The sequence below is a fragment of the Epinephelus fuscoguttatus genome, linkage group LG1, assembly GCF_011397635.1.
Source record: "Epinephelus fuscoguttatus linkage group LG1, E.fuscoguttatus.final_Chr_v1".
Lineage (NCBI taxonomy): Eukaryota > Metazoa > Chordata > Actinopteri > Perciformes > Serranidae > Epinephelus > Epinephelus fuscoguttatus.
The window spans coordinates 10,570,553-10,591,701 of record NC_064752.1 but is presented as its reverse complement, the minus strand read 5'-3'; the positions used below and the strand labels follow the sequence as shown (position 1 = coordinate 10,591,701).

Below are 21,149 nucleotides of genomic sequence, written 5' to 3'. Positions count from 1 at the left end.
CCTCGTGTTAGACGTGTTCTGGGCACGTCCAACTGGTAGGAGGCCCCGGGGCAGACCCAGAACAAGCTGGAGGGATTACATATCTTGTCTGGCCTGGGAACACCTTGGGGTCCCCCAAAAGCTGGAAAGCAATGCTAGGGAGAGGGACGTCTGGAATGCTTTGCTTGGCCCCCACGACCCAACTTTGGATAAGCAATTGAAAAAGGATGGATGGATGAACATGGGACTGTTGATCATTGCACGATACTCAGTGGTTAGTATTCTCATAACTTTTGGTTAAATATCAGGGTTATAACTTTTAACAACGTGGTGCATATCTACAAACTGCAATAGTCCTGTCATGAGGTGGATGGGAAAATATGTGAACTCACTCGATGAACCAATATTACGTGGTCGGTCAGTATATTTTGAGAGACAAGCCGTGGGCCATTTAAAATCAGTGCCTGAGCCAGACTTTGGACATGCCTGCAGATCTGAACGCTTCTTCTACCATATAGCAAATAAGCATATTTCTAAAACTGTTGTACTTTTCCTTTAAGTCTTATCCTGTTCATACAAGATTAAAACATGCCATCGTATGGAGCTCTGTACTGAATGATGTTTTAATCATCAGATCACACAAAGGAGCAGGAATGAGGATGTGACTCCACCAGTTTGACCCTTTCCAGTACACAAGTAGAAACCTGGCTCCAGGTGTGCGTATGAAATTTATTTGCATTGTTAGCTAAATGGAGAGATTGTCAGGTGATCCTGGTTACTGTATCATTCCTCTACGAACACACTGTCCTGCACGCTGGTGATGATATACCATGCCTGAGTTTGGCAGTCCAGCCAACACATGACAAACTTCTACACAAGCTTTCGAGAGTAGACACACACAGTGACGACAGCTCTGTACAAAACAATAGAAAACAAATGTGTTTAAAAGGTAAACTTTTACTAGTTACAATGAGAGAGTTAACCTGACATCGATAACTAGCCTATATGCACATGAGCTGTTGATGCTGTTATCTCACAGTTATTAAGAAAAGTTGTTCAGAATCTCCAGTTATTGTACAAACTGTACAGCAGTGTAGTTCACATGCAGATCATCATGTCATCTTCCATTTTCTCTGAAAACAACCAACTGAACAGACATGACTGTACTGAGACTTCTACAATAAAGGATCAAAACATCTACATGTGACATTCAAGGTCGTCAATACTGTTCTTTAATGCATAATATACCTGGTTGTTTATATGTGACCTTTACTTTAAGAGAAATGGACCTGAAGTTATGTCAACACTGAGTTCCTTAAAGGGTCAGTTCACACAAATCACAAAAATCTTAAAGGGATAGTTCAGATGATTTGAAGTGGGGTTGTATGTGGAACTTAAACACAGACAGTTTCTTACAAACAGCAGATGTCAGGCGGTATGTCCCAGTTTGGAGAAGCAGACATGTAATCTAAGCAACCTACTGCTGTGGAGGGGTCAGCAACAAAACAGATTTTAACCACCATAAAAAATCCCATGGAAAAAAATCAATATCAGTTTAAGTGAACACTATATTTAGAATATTTTCACTGGTTTACCTCAATGGCAGACAGTGATTTCCAGTGGGAAAATTAAGCTGTTTCATCGCTCTCGTCACAGCCAGAGTCCATTGACAAAAACAGTGATTTAACATAGCTGAACACAGAAGACACTGCTCTACTGCTGCCTCCATTAGTTTGGTCCATTGCGTGACTTTTGCATTTCGAAGTGTTAAGATTCACCAAAAACCACAGAATAACACAAAAACACAAAAACGAACTGACTGAGGCAGCAGTAGACCAGCAGCTCACATGTTCAGTGAGCTTAAACTACTGTTTTTGTCAATGGAGTCTGGTGGTTTTGACAAGAGCTCCGATGGGAACTGAAGCCGTTTACAGGTTCCCAGTTGTGACGGGCAGTCGGATGAAAAAGTAAAACAGTGAAAATACTCTCAATATAGCATACATTTAAACTGATAATTGTTTCTATTTCGGGTGGCCATTCACAGCAGAACTTTGCTTCTCCAAACTGGGAGCGGTCTGACTAAGTATTCCATACAACCTCTGAGAAAAAACCCGAAATGTACCTTTAACTACACTATTGATGTTTCTGCCCTCAAGCCAAACACAATGAAGGTGAATGGGATTTTCAGGAACAATTTCTCTCTTAGATAACATTTCTTTAAACACTGTGACGTCATTCTTTAAATATTGTTTCTTTATGGTAAACTTACAATTTTATTCTCAAGACATTTCCTCTATATATGATGAATATTTTTAAAGTTTTGCAAACTCTCCTCATATTTTTATTTTTTTTTCTTACTTCAAATTTACTTTCCCCCAAAAAAGTTCATGACTTTTTTTTATTTTCCAAATTTTTTTGTTTGTAAAACTTCAATTTTATTCTCAAAAATTGACTCCTTTTTTTCTAAATATTTTATCAAAACAATTTCTTTTTGCCCTCCATTGGCAGCATGCATTTTTAGAGACAACCAGGACTTTTTCCACATTAAATTTTGACTCCCTATGTCCTCTCTTTTTGTTAAATTACCCCATTTTATTTATACTGTTAGGAATTTTTCTTCAGAAATCAAAACTTTACTGTCATAATATTTTGACTGTTTCCTCAAAATAAGAACCGTCTCTCATGATGACTCTTTTCTTAAGGTACTTTCTTTAAATGTTGCAACTTTTAAAAAAAAATTATGATGTTTTTTCTCTTTTCTTAAATATTTTATTATTGTGGAAACATTTTTTCTTCTTCTTGGCAAACCTTTAGAGAAACAATTGGGACTAAATTACGTTATTCTCATAATATTTAAACCTCCTTCTCGTAATCACTTTATTCTCATTAACAACCATTTTTCCATAAAGTCCAATGTGATGTTTAATTTAGACTTTTGTTTTACGCAAAACTACAACTCTATTTTAATGATATACAACTTTAATTCTCAGAAGATTACATTTTTATTCTATAAATCTCATAACATTCCACATATTTTTCAATAACTCCATCTAAAGACACCACAAGGCATTCAAGAACATATGTTTTTGAGATTTGAGTGAAGTGAACCTTTGACGCTTTTGTATGGAAGGCTTTGTTTTCTCAAAAGCGTTCAGATGACTGACCGAACCACCCTGAACCTGACCCCCAGTTCACACAGTAACACTGTTCTGGAGCTGCTATAATCACTGACTCACTACAGTCAACACTTGGCATCTTATATCAGTTTTTAACATTTCAGACAAGCTGTAGAGGCTCAGTACAGCATCTGCAGACGGAGCTGTTCCATGAAACATAAATAAAAAAATAAAACAGGCACAAAATGTAAAAGCAACAAACTGCTCTCGGTGGTTAAGGACCAACATGTTCTCCACATTAATACATCACTACAGGTTCTCTCCAGAAGCAGCAACATTGAACACCCACTCAGCGTGAGGTGCTGTAACAGGACCAGATGATCAGATGTTGGTAGACGTGGAGGCGGAGTGAGCTGCAGCCACTTCAAATAAAACAGGTTTTTATTAACTCTCAGCGACAAAAGTTTGATCTGAATCTCGTCAGTCACCACCTTAAAAACTGTGATGTCATCATGTGACCTCATCTCCTGCACACTGAGTCCACCTGGTCTGCTTCAGCAGGTACAATACATCCTTTATGGGGAAACATAATGTCAGTCAGATTATATTATTAATGAACAAGTTTAGCTGCATCCACGGACAACACAGGAAGGAGTGTGACGCTCATGTAAGTAACCGTTAAGGCGGTGAGTAGTCTTCATTTTAAATTATAAGTCTGGTGATATTTGTCTTATTGTCAACATGACATCAAAAGACCAAAACCAACGATATCAGCTGACATGATTTAACTGTGTATCTTAACTCTGATATACCTCATTCCTCAGCGCCATGAAGCTCCACTGGTGCCAAAAACACCAGTGAGCCACACTGTTGCACTGGGAGACACTTTTCTGCAACTATTACGTTAATCGGCAGCTAATTTTGATTATCGATTAATTTGTTTGAGAGATTTTTCATGACAAAAGACTCAAAATTCTCTAAATCCAGCTTCTTAAATGTGAAAATAGTCTGGTTTCTTTCCTCCTTTATGACAGTAAACTGAATATATTTGGGTTGTGGACAAAATAAGCTGACAATGTTCTCTGAGGCTTTGGGGAACACAGATCGGAATTTATAGACCAAACAACTAACTAGATAATCAAAACAATGATCAACATTGAAAATAAGTTAGTTGCAGCCCTACCATGAACACACATGCTGTAGTTAATTTTGATTCAGCCCCACCTTTCCTCTCCTGCAGCCCAAAATACTCATTCAAGCACTAAATGTGGATTAATCCGCCGCTGAAAACAGCCCCCAACAAATGCACTATTCCCTCCCGTTTGAGTAACGTTTGATAAAAACTACAGTGACCAGCTGTTTTAAAAACTACTGAGCCTTTTTTTTAAAACATGAAACTATGTATTTTCTGACATCTACAGCGGGAAGTGATGGATTTGGAGCCGAGTGCCACAGACAGGAAGTCAGAAAGTATTAAGAGACAGACTGCCACGTTGCTGATTTTGGTCTTTTCATGTGATTTGTGGACTGTAAGAAAAATGTAGACTAACAGGACGAGTAGGGACAGAAAGCAGAATGACGGCTGGTGGAGTGAAAACAAAAGTGTAACATCTTGAACTTTGTTCGTATCAACTGTAAAACGCACATTTCATTCTTGAACTCAAAGGCCTTCTTAAGAGCTTTTTGACCTTTCATCCACATCTACATATCTCTGACTGCTCGTAAGAAGACATTTGAGTTTAGATATTTTATTGTATGTCTAAAAAAGAATCTGCCCGTGGCTGTCGTGACTTTCCCTCATGTGCATGGCGTGTCCTTATATATTAACAATAGAGTATAAAGTGTAGAGGAAGCCTAACCCTGTGACACATTAACCAAACTATCAACTTTATGATGAATGTATTAGAAAACAACATTATATATGACAATAAATACACACAACATTCCCCACCACAACTTGAATATCGCCCCAAAAAATCCCAGCGCGGTTAAACAACGTGATTTCAGTTGACAAACTAAATGAAAAACATCGGCAGTGAATTTTCTGCAGCTTTGTTCAGTAACAACATTCTGATGTTGGCATTACATTTCCTCCAAAACCACATTTCTGCTGATCAGATGCACAGTTTGTGTGTAATGTGCAGGAGATAACGTTGTTTAAAAATCATATACATGAAGGTTTATAAATGTGCCAAAGCAGGATTTTTTAACTTAAAAGAAAAGCACAGACACTATTTGGTATTTACAATAGCAAAAAAGGTAAAGTTATGCAAATATTACAAAAATTATAATCATGAAAAGCAAAGAATTATTTGATTCATGTCCTATACATTTTTCTTTGCAAATGAACAGTTAAAACACACTGAAGTTTCTCTCCTTGAACATACCGAGTAGCACCTATACTCTCCTGAAATATTTGCTCATGAGTTTGTCAGAAGGAGATTTTTTTTATTACTGGGGCAGAAGATGAAACTGGTACAAATTCTGCACTGGTGAAAAAGAAACAATGACGGTAATACTCCAGTATCTTAATATATATTATTTGTCCTCACATTCAGTTGGCAGAAGCACGTACTTTTACACCACGTCATCCCCTGCATCTCTACGTGGAAAACAGAGGGAAGAAAAAATGAGTGCGACTAACAGGAAGGGACAGAGTCAGTCATGGCGGGCGTGTCCTCAGTGAGGAGCTGAACTGAGCACTGAACAAGGCTTGATTTTGAAAACAAAAATGTGAAGATGGCAGGCAATCTGGTTGCAAACACTGACACAGTAACGCACCAAGTCAAAGAAGGAAATGATCTGCAGGAGAGAAAGAAACACCGTCACACTTTACAGGCACAAATGTGCTTCAATACCACACAACAATCACTAATTAACCTTTTCTCAATACATACATATATACCCTTACATATTCTTATCCAGAGCTAGCATCGTGTGGGTACTTACCAATGCAATCCACAGCACCAGGTACTCATCAATAAAACTATTGAAATACTGATCCAGGAACAGTAGTCCTGGTCCCAGGAAGGCTAAATCGTGGAGATGCATCTCACTTTTTGTCATATGTGCTACCTGTGGACAGACAGAAACTAGAATCAACGCTCTGCAGTTGTATGAATCCATAAACTACTTAAGTTGCAGTTACAGTTTACATCCATGTCTGTGAAAACATGGATGCCTCACACACATCCTCCCCAATAGTTTAGAATATCTGTGCAATCAGCACCGCTCCAAGATGGACACCCAAGAACAGTGTCACCGATTCAATAACTGCCCTAATGTCTCCCCTTCTGTTCCTGAGATATGAGGGTGCGTAGTGTCCAAAGAAGTGTTTCTGCAGAACATTATGATTTAACAGTTAAGTTGACTGTTATCATTTTATCATATTAGACATTTGTGTGAAATTTTGTCATACTTAGCATATAAATTCTTGAGTTAAGGCAAAAAAACATGTTTCTTCAGGTCACAGTGACCATAACCTTTGACCACTAAATTCTAATCAGTTCATCGTTGAGTCCAAGTTGATGTTTGTGCCAAATCTGAAGATATTCCCTCGAGGCCTTCTTGAGATATCACGTTCACTAGAATGAGATGGACGTAAGGTCACAGTGACCTTTGACCACCAAAATCTAATCAGTTCATCCTTGAGTCAGAGGGAACATTTATGCCAAATTTGAAAACATCTCTGGAGGCGTTCTTGAGATATTGTGTTCACAAGAACGGGACGGACGAACAGAAGGACAGACGGACAACCCAAAAGCGTAACGCTTCAGGCCACAGTTATTGCCATCTCTGAGGCATAAAAACTGCAAAGAACTTACACAGACACTTTCTGGTGCTGTAAAACAAGCCATTACAATCAAGGGGGATCGTACCCAACAGCAGACAGAAGTGCACTGTAAAAGCGAGGCTTATAGTGAACCGATCTAAACACTGATGGTGTCAATATCCTATAACCACTACACTGTGCAGTCAACATTACCTTCATAATGAGTTAATGCAATAAACTTGTCTATTTCCATTTTAATGTTGGTTTTTATGTGATGGTTTTATCAGCATTGGTGTGTTGAATGTTGTTCTGTCTGCACTATGAGCTCACAAAGGCTCGGTGATGACGATTAGGTTACCTTAAAGTCATGATAACTAACGTGGTCGAAACGAAATAAAACAAAATGAGTTGCAACCGCAACCTGGAAATAAAGACGCAAACCAGTTCAAAAAGTCACATGTAAAATTAAAGATACGAACAGTCTCATTTTTTTTGACCAGATGTTTCACTTTCTCCACCAGCTAGTCGCTAACTTTGTCAACAGTCTCGTATTTTCTATGATTTGAACAACAGTTTGACAAAAGCCGTCCAAGAATAACTCTTGTTTCATAATGTAAGAAAAGTTTATTAGTTTAGCTGGTATTAAAATTCCTCAATATTTGGTATATTTGACATGTGGCCTCCATTTGCTTCATCACAGCTTAGACTCATTTACAAGTTTTTGCAAAATTTGAAGTATATTAGTCAAGTAAAGCTAAACAGACCAGTCAGTTTGGGATGTTTTTCTCTTTTGATGGAGCTACAGTCAGGTCACAGTTTCCCCTGCTTCCAGTATTTCTACTGATGTACACTAAACACATCCTGGACCTTTAAATATTTTACTTTCTCCGTCTGAGCAGTAAGGAGAAGGATGTGATCATGACCTCTTCTGACATGAACATCTGTCCTTCTCCAGGATAAAACAGTACACCACAAAAATAATCATGTTAATTCAGTCACTTTGGACAACTTCATTTTTAGATGATTCTTTCTGTAACCACAACACTGTCTTTAATCTCCATCTTAATTAGTAAAAAGTAGGTTTGACTTACAACTAATTTATTGGTGATTTTGGCAGAGACGAAGCCAAACGCCAGGATATAAAGACACGGATGTTTCTCGAAGAGCTGGACAGCAGACTTCTTGTATATCATCATCGCCAAAATTATAACTGAACCAATATGTAAGACTGGAGAGAGGACGCTGGTTCCCTGAGGACAGAGACACACAAAAACACACACACAGAAAAAACCCCCCCACAGATAGTTAATGTCAGCAGAAACAGACAGAAGAGCTGGTGTTTGTGCCAAACACATCATAGAAAATGTGACACAACTGATAAATGAACACACATTCAGAAGTACCACAGTATTTAGCAATCACTGCTACACAGCTGTCTGATATCAAAGGCAGCAGAGTGGTGTTGCATACAGACACTGGCTTGTGATGAATGTTTAACCAGACTGAAGCTGACAGTTCAAATTTATAGTCTGGCTCTAAATAACTGCATTAATGTCAAGTAACTACAGTGAATAAGGGAGGTTGAAGTTCAAACTCAAGGTCTTTATTCTCATCATTTGCACAACGATTACAGAGAGACAGTCTTCGGCCTCAGGCTCCCTCTAACAATACTCAATAGATATTTAAAACAAAAAAGAAAATCGGGCAAGTAAAAGCAAAATATGAATCTTCGACATAAAATGGTGCAAGTTAAATTATAGGGCAGAGATATAATCAAATAAAATATAAAATTAAGTAATATTAATGTGTGTAGACAGTGTTGCAAATCAATAAAATGAATATAAACATAATGTAAATCAAAATGTGGTCAATGTATATCAATAATAAGTGTAAACGGTGTCTGTGACGGGACACTGAAGGTTGAAATGACTCGCTCTGGATCAAACTGTATCAACTAAACTATTAGATGCAGCTTTCTCGCTTACAAATAATCAAAGATACGAGCATCAAGTGTTCAAAATCTTATTGTCACAAGCTCTTTGAGGCAAATTTGTAATTTTGGGCCAAATAAATAATATAATATTAGTATAATAATATAATAATACAAGTACCAGTCAAATTACACATTGATAAAATATCTGTTGGATCTAGTGAGCAGACATGATACATGAAATTCCAGCGAGAATCAGCTGATAACAGTGATGATGCAACCTGAGATTACACTGTGTTTAAAGCATGGATTAAAGGCACAGCCTGACAAACTTCTGCTGTATTTGTTAAACAGACAGACAAAAACATCATATTCTTCCACATTTGCACTCTGAGCTACATGGAGGTTTTTCTCTTGGGATGTGGAATATTGCCAAAATTTTAAGCCATTACTTTAAAGATTTGTGCAAATAATGACACAAATACAACTCCATCTCTAAGCTCAGTTTGTCTTCTACCCCTCACACTGACTATGTTTACATGCACAAAATATTCCAGTTTTTGTCCTTATCCTGAAAAAGACAATATCCCTACTCATCTGTTTACGTGGCTAATGAAAATGAAAATCCACTAATATTCCTGCTTACATGCAGCTGTGCATAATCCGATTAACGAGCCCTAAAGTGTCGTTTATCAAATCAAAATGTGGAACAGTGGAAGTTTCCCACCGTGAGAACGCAGTCTCCCTCTTTCATTCCTTCAATCGATGTGACTCCAGTCAGTTTTAAAACTACTCTTTTCTTGAGTTATTAACAATTCAGTGTCTGTGTGTCACAAAAATGAGAGGGGCAAAATCACAAAGAGGACTTAAGTGAGGCCGCTTCAAAACCGGAGAACAAATGGCTGCTAGACGAACATCACAAAGAGGCCTCTGAAGACAATGACAATGGTGACAAGCTAACACTACCACAAACAGAAGATAAAGAGAAACACCAGGCCAGTGAGGAACTCCAGGAACTCTCATCAACTGCAAAGGAACTGAGGGAATTCAAACCAGACATGCACAAGGTCTTCAAGGTCTTCTCGAACTTTCAAGTTGATCTTAGAAGATTTAAATACACTTAAACAAGATATTAGCAAGAAGCTAACACAGGCCGCTACAACGCTGCAAGCTCAAGGCCAAGCTCTTATGGAGGGAGAGGAGTGTGTATACAGGAACTCTAAGTCTGCAGCTCAGTGACTAAAGATACTTCAGCACCTTCTAAAACAACAAAATAAGCCACAGAAAAAACTGACAGACTAAGGGCCGTTTCATAGTCGACGCAAAGGCACGCAGACGCGAATGCATTGGCCACCATGATGTGTGCTGCACTTTTTGTTATTCACAGAAGAAGCAGGTACGAAATATGGCGGGCGAGGAGGAAAAACTTTGCAAACTCATATGGGCACATCCCCATTTATATGACCGTTCTAGTGCCTTGCACTCTTATAAAATAGCAATACTAGCTAGCCCGAATGTACCAGTGACTCTGCTACCCCCTATTGTGTGAGCGATGCATTGCATTTCAAGTGTCGCCCGCGTCGCTTGCGTTCAATGTGTTGACTTTGAAAGGAAGTGCGTTGCTTGCTCGCGTTGCGTGCGTTGACTATGAAACCGCCCTAAGAGAGCAGGTCTAGGAGAAACAATTTAAGGATTTGCAGTATACAGAGGATACAGAGGGCGTCTCTGTGATTGAGTTTGTTACTACCTTACTAAACACCTGGTCCTGCCCGACGGCCTAAACCTGCAGATTCTTGTATTAATCAGGTTTTAAGAAAATTCTGTCAACAAAACCTGGACCCAAAACTCACACACCACACCACGATCTACTGTAATGAACTTTCTGTGACATGAAATCAAAGAGTCTTAAAAAGTAGGTGTTTGGTTTGCGTACAATGTATCCATGACAACACCCAGAGCTGGCCATAAATAGACAAGAGATCAAGTTTGGAATATTGTCACATTAGGAGTCTTGATGGAATATTAGTGTGCATGTCAACATAGCCACTGGTGTTACTTGCAAGTATTTATATTCTGATTTATAATTCAATCTGTGATAAAACAATATCAACAATATCTCTGACATATCGGACTCTGACAGAATGAACACTGATCTGTTCTTTGATCACTTATGTATGAGAAGAAGTGTAGAAGTTTCCAGACTTACTGCTATTGTGGATCCGTTTTTGCCCACGCCTCCTGTAAAAATAACTCTGAAGTAGTTGGTGCAGGAGAAGATGGCTCCTAAAAAAGTGCAGATGGCCGGAACCATTTTCATCTGGATATTTAGGATCGGAATCTGGGAATTAAATCATGAGAACATCAACATTAAGGACGATGATACAACAAAGACATTTACATCAAGACGTGTTGATCAAACTGTATTTTTCCAGCTACTTCTGTAGTTTGTGAGTACAAACACTTTAACGTCCACAATGAAAGCATCATGAGTAATGTTAGAGGATGGTTGAGCCAATCAGTGACATTCTTTGTATTTCTGATAACGATTACAGTAAAACAATCACAACAGTCACAACAAGAATTTTAAAGCAACAAAATTAAGTGTCATTAATCTGAATCTGTAGGAAGTAGAAACGATCAGAATTACCAGTGACTGCCAAAAAGCAGATCCTCCCACAGCGGCCAGCAAATACATGATTATTATGAAGATTTGCACCTCAGTCACATCAATGCTGAGTGGGAGGAGAAAGCAGAGAGTTGACAGTGAGGATTAGTGACGTCTACCAGCACATAGTCATCATCCTGCGGCCTACTTCCACAACACACTGCTGGATCGGCAGCTGATGGGACGCCGTCGTGTTCTTATTGCACCACACAGGTTCAATTAAGAGGATTCAACAGGAAAGTAGCTGCAGTAAAGATGCAATCAGTAATCTCAGTGACTCTTAAAAAAGAAGTGTTGCTGCTCTTCTGCTCCCTCAGTGACAGTTGATATATTTTCTTGTCGTCACTGTGAGGAGACTTCAGGAAGTCGCCGTCATTTTTATCATTTCTGTTTGTGTACAGATTAAACAAACGAGATACAGCGTGTTAATTACTAAGCTTCAGAGGTGTTTGTTGGTGTAGTTCTGAACTTTGGGTGGGCCATGTCAGCAAACTTAATTTTTTTATCCATGTGTGTGTCCCTTTGTGATCATTTTGTGGCCCCTATAAAACATCAGATTTTATAGGGGCCTGCTCTAAAGGGGGCTGATCTAGGCGACGTAACATAGTGTGTGTAAGATTTCCACAGCATCTTATTCACTTAAACATTTTAAATTCAGCAGGTGTCTAAATGTAACTTGGTGTTCGGGATTAAATGCAAAGATGACGCTTACACTTATGCCTCGTTTCCACTTACGTATGTGCCTGGTGTCCACAGATCTGTAAATATACGGATGATGCCTCTAGTGTCCAACGCAAGAAATTGCATTTCTTTACGGACGGATAGAAACCTGATAGAAACTACCTGTAGCCATCGGGGGAGGGGCTAATTTTGTCCATTTTTCGCCATCCAGTAGTTTGGAAAATTCACTTGGAACATTACAGAACTTGGAACAGATAGAAACAGGACCTGTCAGGTACGCAGCATGTTCTGTGAAATATTTAATTCAAAAGACGTATGAACGGCTGAATGAGTCATAATGACAATCTGACTGTATATAATGTATAACCATATTTTAGCAGAATAACATTACTCAGATTCACAGTGTGTTGAAACTAGATAAACAAGTTTTGTTTAATCACATAAACTCAGTTGACGAACAACACAGGCAACTGAATTGAAGAAAAGCCAGTTAGCAGCTTGTTAGCTAACCTAGCACACTGTCACTGTCTGTTCAAATTCCGGACCAAAATATTATGGAGGGGAAGAGTTTCGCAGGCATATCGGATATCACGGAGATTCCCTCATACGTGAGTGGAAAGGAGGTGTGATGCAGACAAACAACAGAGATAAAACAGATCCAGGGGCAGCTGACATGAATCTTACCAGCGAGGCACAGATTTAATTAAAACAGTGAATGACAGTGACACCATTGTCTGCAGCTTCTCTGCTAACACTGTGAGCAACAAGGGAAACATAGGATTTTATTTTACTAATCAGAGCAGAGAATCTGGTTAGAAAGTTAAGTTTAGGAATATAAAATTTGGTATAATCATAGTAACATTTCACAGGTAGAATGTGTTCTTAATCCTACTAAGTGAGAGGAATCTAAATATTAGTATTCCTACTTGAGCGTGCCCTGCTGGATCAAGTCGCCTGAAGTCTGAACTCTGTGACGAGGATATTTGGCTAACTTAGTGATGTTAAGTAAAATCAAATCCCAATTAGGACTGCACAATCTTTTTTTTATTTATTTATTTTTTTTTACCATCATTAAGAAAGACTGTCGGACCCACTCTGGGATTTTTTTGAATTTGTAAAAAGGGAATATCAGTAGAAAACTGCACTTTAAAATGGTTTTTTTTTTTTAATGGTGCCTTTTGTGTTCAGTTCAATATTTAATTTGTTAAGTAAAAGAATGCTGGAAATGATTCCCTTTCATTTTTTTTTATATTCAACAAGCCATTTGTTGAATTTTAGTACACTGAAAGCAGCAGAAATATCTGTTTAATTATCGCAATATTCATAAGTGTTGTCACATATCATATATTCTACTCATACCGTGTGGCGCTAATCCTAATTTAGTTTTAAGATCACACAGTTTGCCAACAGTTGAGTTTCCTTCAGATACTGAGGAGCCATATTTTACTGATTACACCTTTAAGCAGAACAGACACATGACTGTGGAGACAGCGGAGGTCAGAGGTCGTTGTGGAAGGAGACGGCAGCGAGCCATGCAGCAACAGCCAGGAGGTTTACCATCATGTTCCACAGACTGGGACCCACAGCGGCTGTGAGCAGCTGTAATCCTGCTAGACAGAGCTGCGCCTCTGTTACATCAAATCTACACACAGAATATACACACGTTTACTCCAGCTAGAATGCACATGGAACTCTAATGAAACCACTAACGCTTAAAGTATAACAAATTGGTCCATTTTTTAATAGTTAAGGAGAACAAAATATGTTTTCAGATTTGATAAATGCACCTGAACACCTCTAATACCTGATCATGTCCACCGGACGTGTTGCAGACTTTATGCTGCAGGTCTGTGTGTGGAAGTAGTAAACAGGAAGTTCACTCAGTGTTTCAGTATCTGTCTCGTCTGTAACAGGTGTCACTGACTGTGGAAATGTAATCTTTTGACTTTTTGAACGTAGAGTGAATGAATCATTGCATATAATAATACTGGTTTAGATATGAGGATGAATTCTAGCAACAGCCTTTTACATGGGGCGTCTGCTCTACCACTAAGCCACCGACGCCCCACAACTCTTTAATAATAATAATAATAATAATACATTTTATTTAAAAGCGCATTTCTCAACACTCAAGGACACTTTACAGAGCATTAAAAACACAATTAAAGTCATAATTAAAATAAATAAAAAACAACAGACAAGAGTGACAGAAAGTAAAAATGGATGTGGGCAGTTAAGGGAATATGCAATTTGGAACAGATGGGTTTTGAGTTGTGATTTGAAATGGGGTAGAGAGTACATGTTTCTGAGGTCCGGGGGGAGAGAGTTCCAGAGTTTGGGAGCAGAGCGACTGAAAGCTCTGCTCCCCATGGTGCTGAGTCGGGTGGAGGGCACAGAGAGATGGAGGGAGGAGGACGACCTGAGGGAGCGAGAGGGGGTGGCGATGTGGAGGAGATCAGACAGGTAGGGGGGGGTGAGGTTGTGAATGGCCTTGAAAGTATACAGAAGATTTTGTAATGGAGTCTGAATTTGACTGAAAGCCAGTGAAGCTGCTGGAGGACAGGGGTGATGTGGTGAAAGGAGGGGGATCTGGTAATAATGCGGGCTGCAGAGTTTTGGACCAGTTGAAGCTTATGGAGGGATTTGTGAGGGGCACCAAGGAGGAGTGAGTTACAATAATCAATGTGGGAGGTGATGAGGCTGTGGACCAGGAGAGCTGTGGTGTGAGGGGTGAGGGAGGGGCGGAGACGGTTAATGTTTCGTAGGTGGAAATATGCAGACTGGGTGATGTTATTGATGTGTGAGTGGAAAGACAGTGAGCTGTCGAGGATGACACCCAGACTCTTAACTTGAGGGGAGGGGGACACTGTGAAACTGTCAATAGTGAGGGAGAAACTGTCAGTTTTGGATAAAGTGGATTTGGTACCGACCAGGAGGAGTTCTGTTTTATCAGAGTTGAGTTTGAGGAAGTTGAAGGTGAACCAGGATATAATTATAGGATTTAATTATAAAACACATAAACTGTACATATCTTATGGCATTATAAGCTGCAGCTTCAGCCTACACGTGTTTAGGACTAAAAAAAAAAAAAGAAATGTATTGTGTTTCCCCCCCAATTCTGCTATTTGAGTAATTGCTTCTCTCTTTATATATATATATATATATATATATATATATATATTTCTTGCCTTATTGTCTCTCTAATTAATTTCAGTCTGAAATAAATTTCAATTTCAAGATAACACTGAATACTGATTTTATATGTATTTGGATTATTTTGTTAAATTAAAAAAGGCTTTTGTAGAAAAAAAAAAAACGTGTTTTGGAGTCAGCTCAGGTGTTGGTGGCAGCACTGACACTAAGAAATAGCAAGAACTGATCTTTAACTCCTGAAATCAGTGAAATTTATAGATAAATGGCTGGAAATTATATTTTTTCTTTGATTACAAACAACAAGCAAACAAAAACCCCCACACCAAGCAGCGTTGGATGACTCACATGCCGAAGCGCAGCGTTCCTGACACGTATGTTTGCCAGTGGGCGCAGTAGAACATAAACATCCCAGCGAAGCAGCAGAAGAACATCCAGTCCGGGTTGGTGCCCATCTGCACTGCTATACTGGTTCCCAACACCACAAACACTGCAGAGACAAACACATGAACACAGGCAGCGTTAAAAAAGAGTCTTTAGATTAACAGAAACAAAGTGAAACGAAGTCAAACAGGAGGAAACTGACCAGTGGAGAGGGAGTCACAGCCGTGGTCAAACAGCTCGCCCAGCGGAGAACTGCTATTGGTGCGTCTGGCCTGCTTCCCGTCGATGGCATCCAATGACTGGTAGACAAACAGACCCACAGCACACAGCAGGTACGCCCAGAGAGGAGCCTGAAAGACACACATACACATATATGCATATAAAACAAAAGCCATTCTGCCTCAAAGCCCACAAACATGACAGCTTAACCATCAGATCATGTGACCCAGGCAGGCCTCCAGCTGTACAGATCCATACATGAAGTCACATTTCATATACAGTGTGTGTGAGATACCCTGTGACAAAGAGAACAGAATAGAATCAGCGGTCCCTTGTTGTTGCTGTGTCCGAGATCTGTTTACCAGAACTGCTCCATTAACATAAGACGTCCCTGTAATCAGATACGTCCTGATACTGCTGAGCAGCACAGGCTGAAGCTCACGTCCCACAGCGACCGGGGAAAACAGCTTATGATAAAAACACTGTAATAACTCACAGCTCTGTGAATGCACAAACACCTTCATGTGCATGTGCACCTGCAGAGGATCACACTCAGACCTCTCAAAGATCCTGTGCATTTTGTATTTCAAAGATTCATTCACTGACCTGGTATTACACACACGTGAGCTGCACCAAAAGATTTCATTTAAAGTGAATCACTAGCAGCCAACTTTTTTTTTGTACCAAAGGGAAATCTCCAAACTCCATTTCCCAATATCAGATCATACTGTATTAGAAGCCTCCCTGTTTTAAGATCTGCTTCTGTTTTAATTTGCTGTAAATGCAAACTCATATTCTCACTACTCTGCTACTACTCTTGCTGTGTCTTTAACAGAGAACAGTTTTTATTAATGAATTAATTCTTATATCTTTTCCTTTGTAGCTAAAAAAAAAAAAAAACCTCACAAAATCTCCCTGCAGGTAACGAGGTATGTAGAAGTAAAGCCTGTGAGCAAAAACCTTTCTTCTACTCTGGCTACAGTATGACATCACAGTGTGCCAGATTTCTTTATATGCGCTACGGCAAGCGTTCAGATGACAGAGCCTACAATGCTACATGAAGCTACATGCTAATGTCAGGGAAACATGTAATTTTAGTTGCAGGGGTTTTTAGTTCCTCCCCAATTTTAGAGCATATTTCTGCTGAAACGCGTCTTATTGTGAGTTTACAAGTTCAGAAGCTTTTGTTGGTGATTTCTCACAGTAGGAAGTGCAGCTATTATCTGTCACAGTCAACCTGTGGCTATGTAAAGACCAGCAATGTAAAAGCAACTGAGTTCATGAGTGAATTAAAACAATTCTGGTGTTTGATATGTTTTCATATAAAGTCTGCCCAGAATAGCATCCTTTCAGAGCGATGACTAACCTGCTCAGTGGCAGTTGGACAATAGTAGATGAGCACGAGGGTGGTGAAGACGTTGGTGGCCAGGCCGATGATGGTGATAAGGTTGGGGGCAATCCAGGCAGGAACTCGTCCCACCAGCCATTCCCAGTAACGCTGCATGAGGGGCTCCAGCAGGGAGCGTCCCGCACTGCTGTACCTGCAGGGAAAAACATGGGAGTCAAGGTGAGCTCTGAATAATAATCTTTATGACTGCTATTTACTTTAATTGGGACTGATCACTTGCTTATTTTTATACTGAAATTCTGATGTGAAAGAGTTTTAACTGGCCCAGTACTGAACGAAAGGGCTGCAGCCAAAAACGTAACCACTTGGAGCATTTGTGCACCGTCAATTTACATACATAAAAGTCTATGTTTTTGCCACTGTCGGGCTCAGATTGTTACTACAACTGTCTGATAACTTACGGAAAGCTCTAAAGAGACTGATCTTTTTTTTTTTTTTTTTTTTAAAAAGAATATGATCCTTTTTGTTTAGCCAGAAACAGCCCTGAAATTGCCCTTGCCAACCTTACTTACCAGACTTCATTTAAATAAACAGTAATTTGAATTAAGGTTTTTTTTCTTCAACTAAACCAGAGTGGAAAGACAAGACAAACCAAGACGGCTTTTGTTAGTTTCATTTCCTTTTTTGTCGACTTTGACTTAAGTGTGTTTTACCATGATAAAATGACTGTTTATTGGCAATAGTAATTTTGGGGCTGTTTCTGGTCAAACAAAAAGGATCTTACTCTTAAACAAAAAGGTCTTTCTTTTTAGGGTTCATATAACATTGTCAGACACGTAAAATAACAATCTGAGCCTGTCAGTGGCAAAAGTACTTTTAGCAGGCACAAACTGACGTTGCAAACATGCCCTGAGCAGTTACACTGCTGACAGTGTTGCTGCTGTGGCTTGCAGCCTTGCTCAGTGCTGGAACAAATTAAAAAAAAACTTGTCTCCATTCGACACAAAACCCATGGGAAAACAGGTTCCAGGCCGTAAAACACGAAAGTTACTCTTTAGAAGCTCTGAACTGGGACCTCCAGGCTTCAGAACTCTAAGGCTGATGTTAGCTTAAGCAGCTACACAGCAGAGCCATCATCACTTCGTCCTCTACGAAATAGCTGTCAGATTTGACACACTAGCACTTTTTCCATCTTGACCACAGCTGGACTGTGCAGCTGTTATGAATACATATAATGCCACTTTAGAATGTTATATAAATATTATCAAGTAAAGTTATGTTCACACCCTTAATGCAATATCAGCTCAGGTTCACTGACTAACTCTGGCAGGAAAGAAACCAGAAACTACTGCATTATTTTACTTGATGTTATCCAAGTTGAAATGAAATTCTCGGTACAATCATATCTTCAAGCTGTGTAGGTACTTTCCACAAATCATTTATCCTCAACAGCAACTGAGTCTGAAGTGTCCAAACTGACAAACACCCCTTTCATTCAAGAAAGCACACATGACGCCATCGACTCACCACACACTAACCCATCCATATCAGATGGCTTAAGCTCTGGGCATCACTCTCCCATACATATCATTGCTAAACCACAGAACAAGATGAACTCACTGCACACAACATGAAATAAATCAGTTTAAGGTTGTCTCGGTCAGCAGAGCAGGACTCAGCGTTACCTGTGCTCCTCCAGTCTCTTGAGCTGGTGCCGGGACAGGGGGGGCGAGGGCAGCTCGATCAGCCTGCGCAGCACTCCGGGTGCCAGCCAGCAGGCCGCCTCCATGCCCATGCCCTGCCCAGGGTCCTTGTCCCGGCCAAGGCCTCGGCGAGAACGCAGGCCCCCCCCTTGCTGCTGCTGCCCCGTCGCGCTCATGGAGCCCTGCTGCCTGCTGATCTGGTCCCCGATGCCTCTGGCTCTGCCTCTGCCACTGTCCTGCCAGAGGGGCTAAAGATCCACAATGGGGCTGGATGAGGCTGGACAGTACCTAAGAAGACAAAACACAATATCACAGTACTGTCCAGTGAAAATATCACAACATATTGTGTAAATACAGATTCACAAAACCCATGAATCATTTTACCAAACTTATCAAGCTGATGATTTCTTTCTCAGTTTCTTTGTCAAAGGTGATGTCTTCAAATGTCTTGTTTTGTACGGCCAACAGTCCAAAACCCAAAGATATACACTTAACAATGATGTAAAACAGAAAAGCAGCAAACCCTCACATTTAGCTTGAAAAATTACTGACATTGCGATCAGAAATGCTACTAATTAATCTTGTGGTGTTCACATACTTCAAAGGGGATCATCAATTACTTGTGGTTCTTCTAGTAGTTCATCTTGTACTTTAGATATTCTGAGTTGGACATAATTCAATAAAGAGAGATTATCTTTTAGGTTTGGATTATTGTCACTGAAATTATCGTAAAAAGTTAAGCACTTTTATTAATATCAGGGGAGAAAAGAAGGGGAGAAAGAAGTGTTCATATCTTTTACTTAAATAAGAGAAGCAATTTTATTGCATTGTAGTTATTAATTGAAAGTAGTGGAGTGAAAAGTCCAATATTTGCCTCTAAAATGTAGTGAAGCATACGTATTAAGTAGCAGAGAGTGAAAATACTCAAGTAAAGTACAAGTGCATCAAAACTGTACTTATGTACAGTCCTTGAGTAATGTACTTAGTTACTTTTCACCACCATCAAAATGGTCAGAAACTCCTCTGAACGGTCACACATGTGATATTGCTAGTACCACTGATGACATCATGAAGGTATAACTACTACTGATTACATCAGGAGTGTGCAACTACCACCACGTTACAACACTCTTGGTCTCTTATACTAACTACATTAAATTTGATGCTGTACACACACATATTAACATACAACCCTACCATATTTATTATGCATACTGGCAACCTAAATATGGCATGGTAGATATTGTATATTTGGATTTGTATCCATCTTTATGCTCAGGCCTTGTTACTCTTTGCTGTTATCTATTTTACATAAATATATTTGCACCTCACTGTTGTTTTAGTGTTTTGTATATTTACATTCTCTGTATTGCAACTGCTGCAGAGCACTTCCCCTCTGAATAAATACAATTTTGTCTCATCCACTTGACATCTGTGACACAAACATCAAAGTCACCATTATCTGCAGACATTACCAGGGTTTAATCAGTTAACTGCTGCTAATTGTACAAATCAAAAACATGGTGAAAGACCCACTTGATGGCCCGTGTTGCTCTGTGTTGCTAAACTATTTCTTGTGACTGTCAGCAACACATGAGCTACTGACGATAGCAAAACAACCTGCTTCAGCAGTTCGCTAATGCTGCCTAGCATACCTGCTGCTAGCTAACTCAACATCAGTACTGCTGGTGCCGAAGGTTAGCATTAGCCGGGCTGGTAGCTACGGAAGACGTGTGACAGTTTGGAAATTTTAAGTTACTCGCCTGCTGTTGGCTTATTATCACTTCTTTATATTGACACTGCTGAAATACCATCACCTATTAAAGATGTTAATGAAATCAGAGAGTACTACTGACACCTCCCGTGATGACTGCGGCTAGCATAAGTTAGCTCGACTAGCTAGCCCTGAAGACAGCTAGCGTGCTGCTGAACTGACGGATGTAACACCGACTGACCTGGCCGATTAAAGGACGAGAGCCGCGGACACTCCGGGGGGCTGTGAGGGCGCTTCAAGCCGGCAGACAAGTCTCCTCTGTGGGTGGTTAGTTTTAGAGTGTCTCTCTATCACTCAGACCACCGGAGGGGCGTTTAGCAGCTGGAGGTGGATCACCACGACCGGTGTCACTGTGGTGGTTGTCACAGCAAGCTAGTTCACGTTAGTTAACGTTAGCCGTCAAGAAGGTCTCGCGAGGCTGTCTCAGA

At 39.8% G+C, this 21,149-nt stretch overlaps 1 protein-coding gene across 2 annotated transcripts; it reads right to left on the bottom strand.

The window, feature by feature from the left end:
- Positions 1-688: 688 nt before the first annotated feature.
- Positions 689-21,112, bottom strand: cept1b (choline/ethanolamine phosphotransferase 1b). 2 transcript variants are annotated; one of them, XM_049582455.1, is made up of 10 exons: positions 20,903-21,112; positions 18,930-19,235; positions 17,263-17,437; positions 15,880-16,027; positions 15,642-15,783; positions 13,701-13,785; positions 11,004-11,135; positions 7,959-8,117; positions 6,045-6,170; positions 689-5,897 (listed from the first exon to the last, which is right to left on the bottom strand). In XM_049582455.1, the coding sequence occupies exons 2-10, from the start codon at positions 19,121-19,123 to the stop codon at positions 5,775-5,777; spliced, it is 1,284 nt and encodes a 427-aa protein (XP_049438412.1). In that variant the 5' UTR covers positions 19,124-19,235; positions 20,903-21,112; the 3' UTR covers positions 689-5,774. The 2 variants fall into 2 exon arrangements, with proteins under 2 accessions (XP_049438412.1, XP_049438331.1); XM_049582374.1 differs by lacking the exon at positions 13,701-13,785 and adding an exon at positions 11,445-11,529.
- Between the last annotated feature and the right edge of the window lie 37 nt (positions 21,113-21,149).

Coding starts and splice junctions, on each gene's coding strand:
- cept1b (XM_049582455.1), bottom strand. CDS start 19,123: ATGAGCGCGACGGGGCAGCAGCAGCAAGGGGGGGGCCTGCGTTCTCGC. Junction 17,438..18,929: donor AAGAGACTGGAGGAGCACAG/GTAACGCTGAGT, acceptor TTTTCCCTGCAG/GTACAGCAGTGCGGGACGCT. Junction 16,028..17,262: donor GTCCAACTGCCACTGAGCAG/GTTAGTCATCGC, acceptor TGTGTCTTTCAG/GCTCCTCTCTGGGCGTACCT.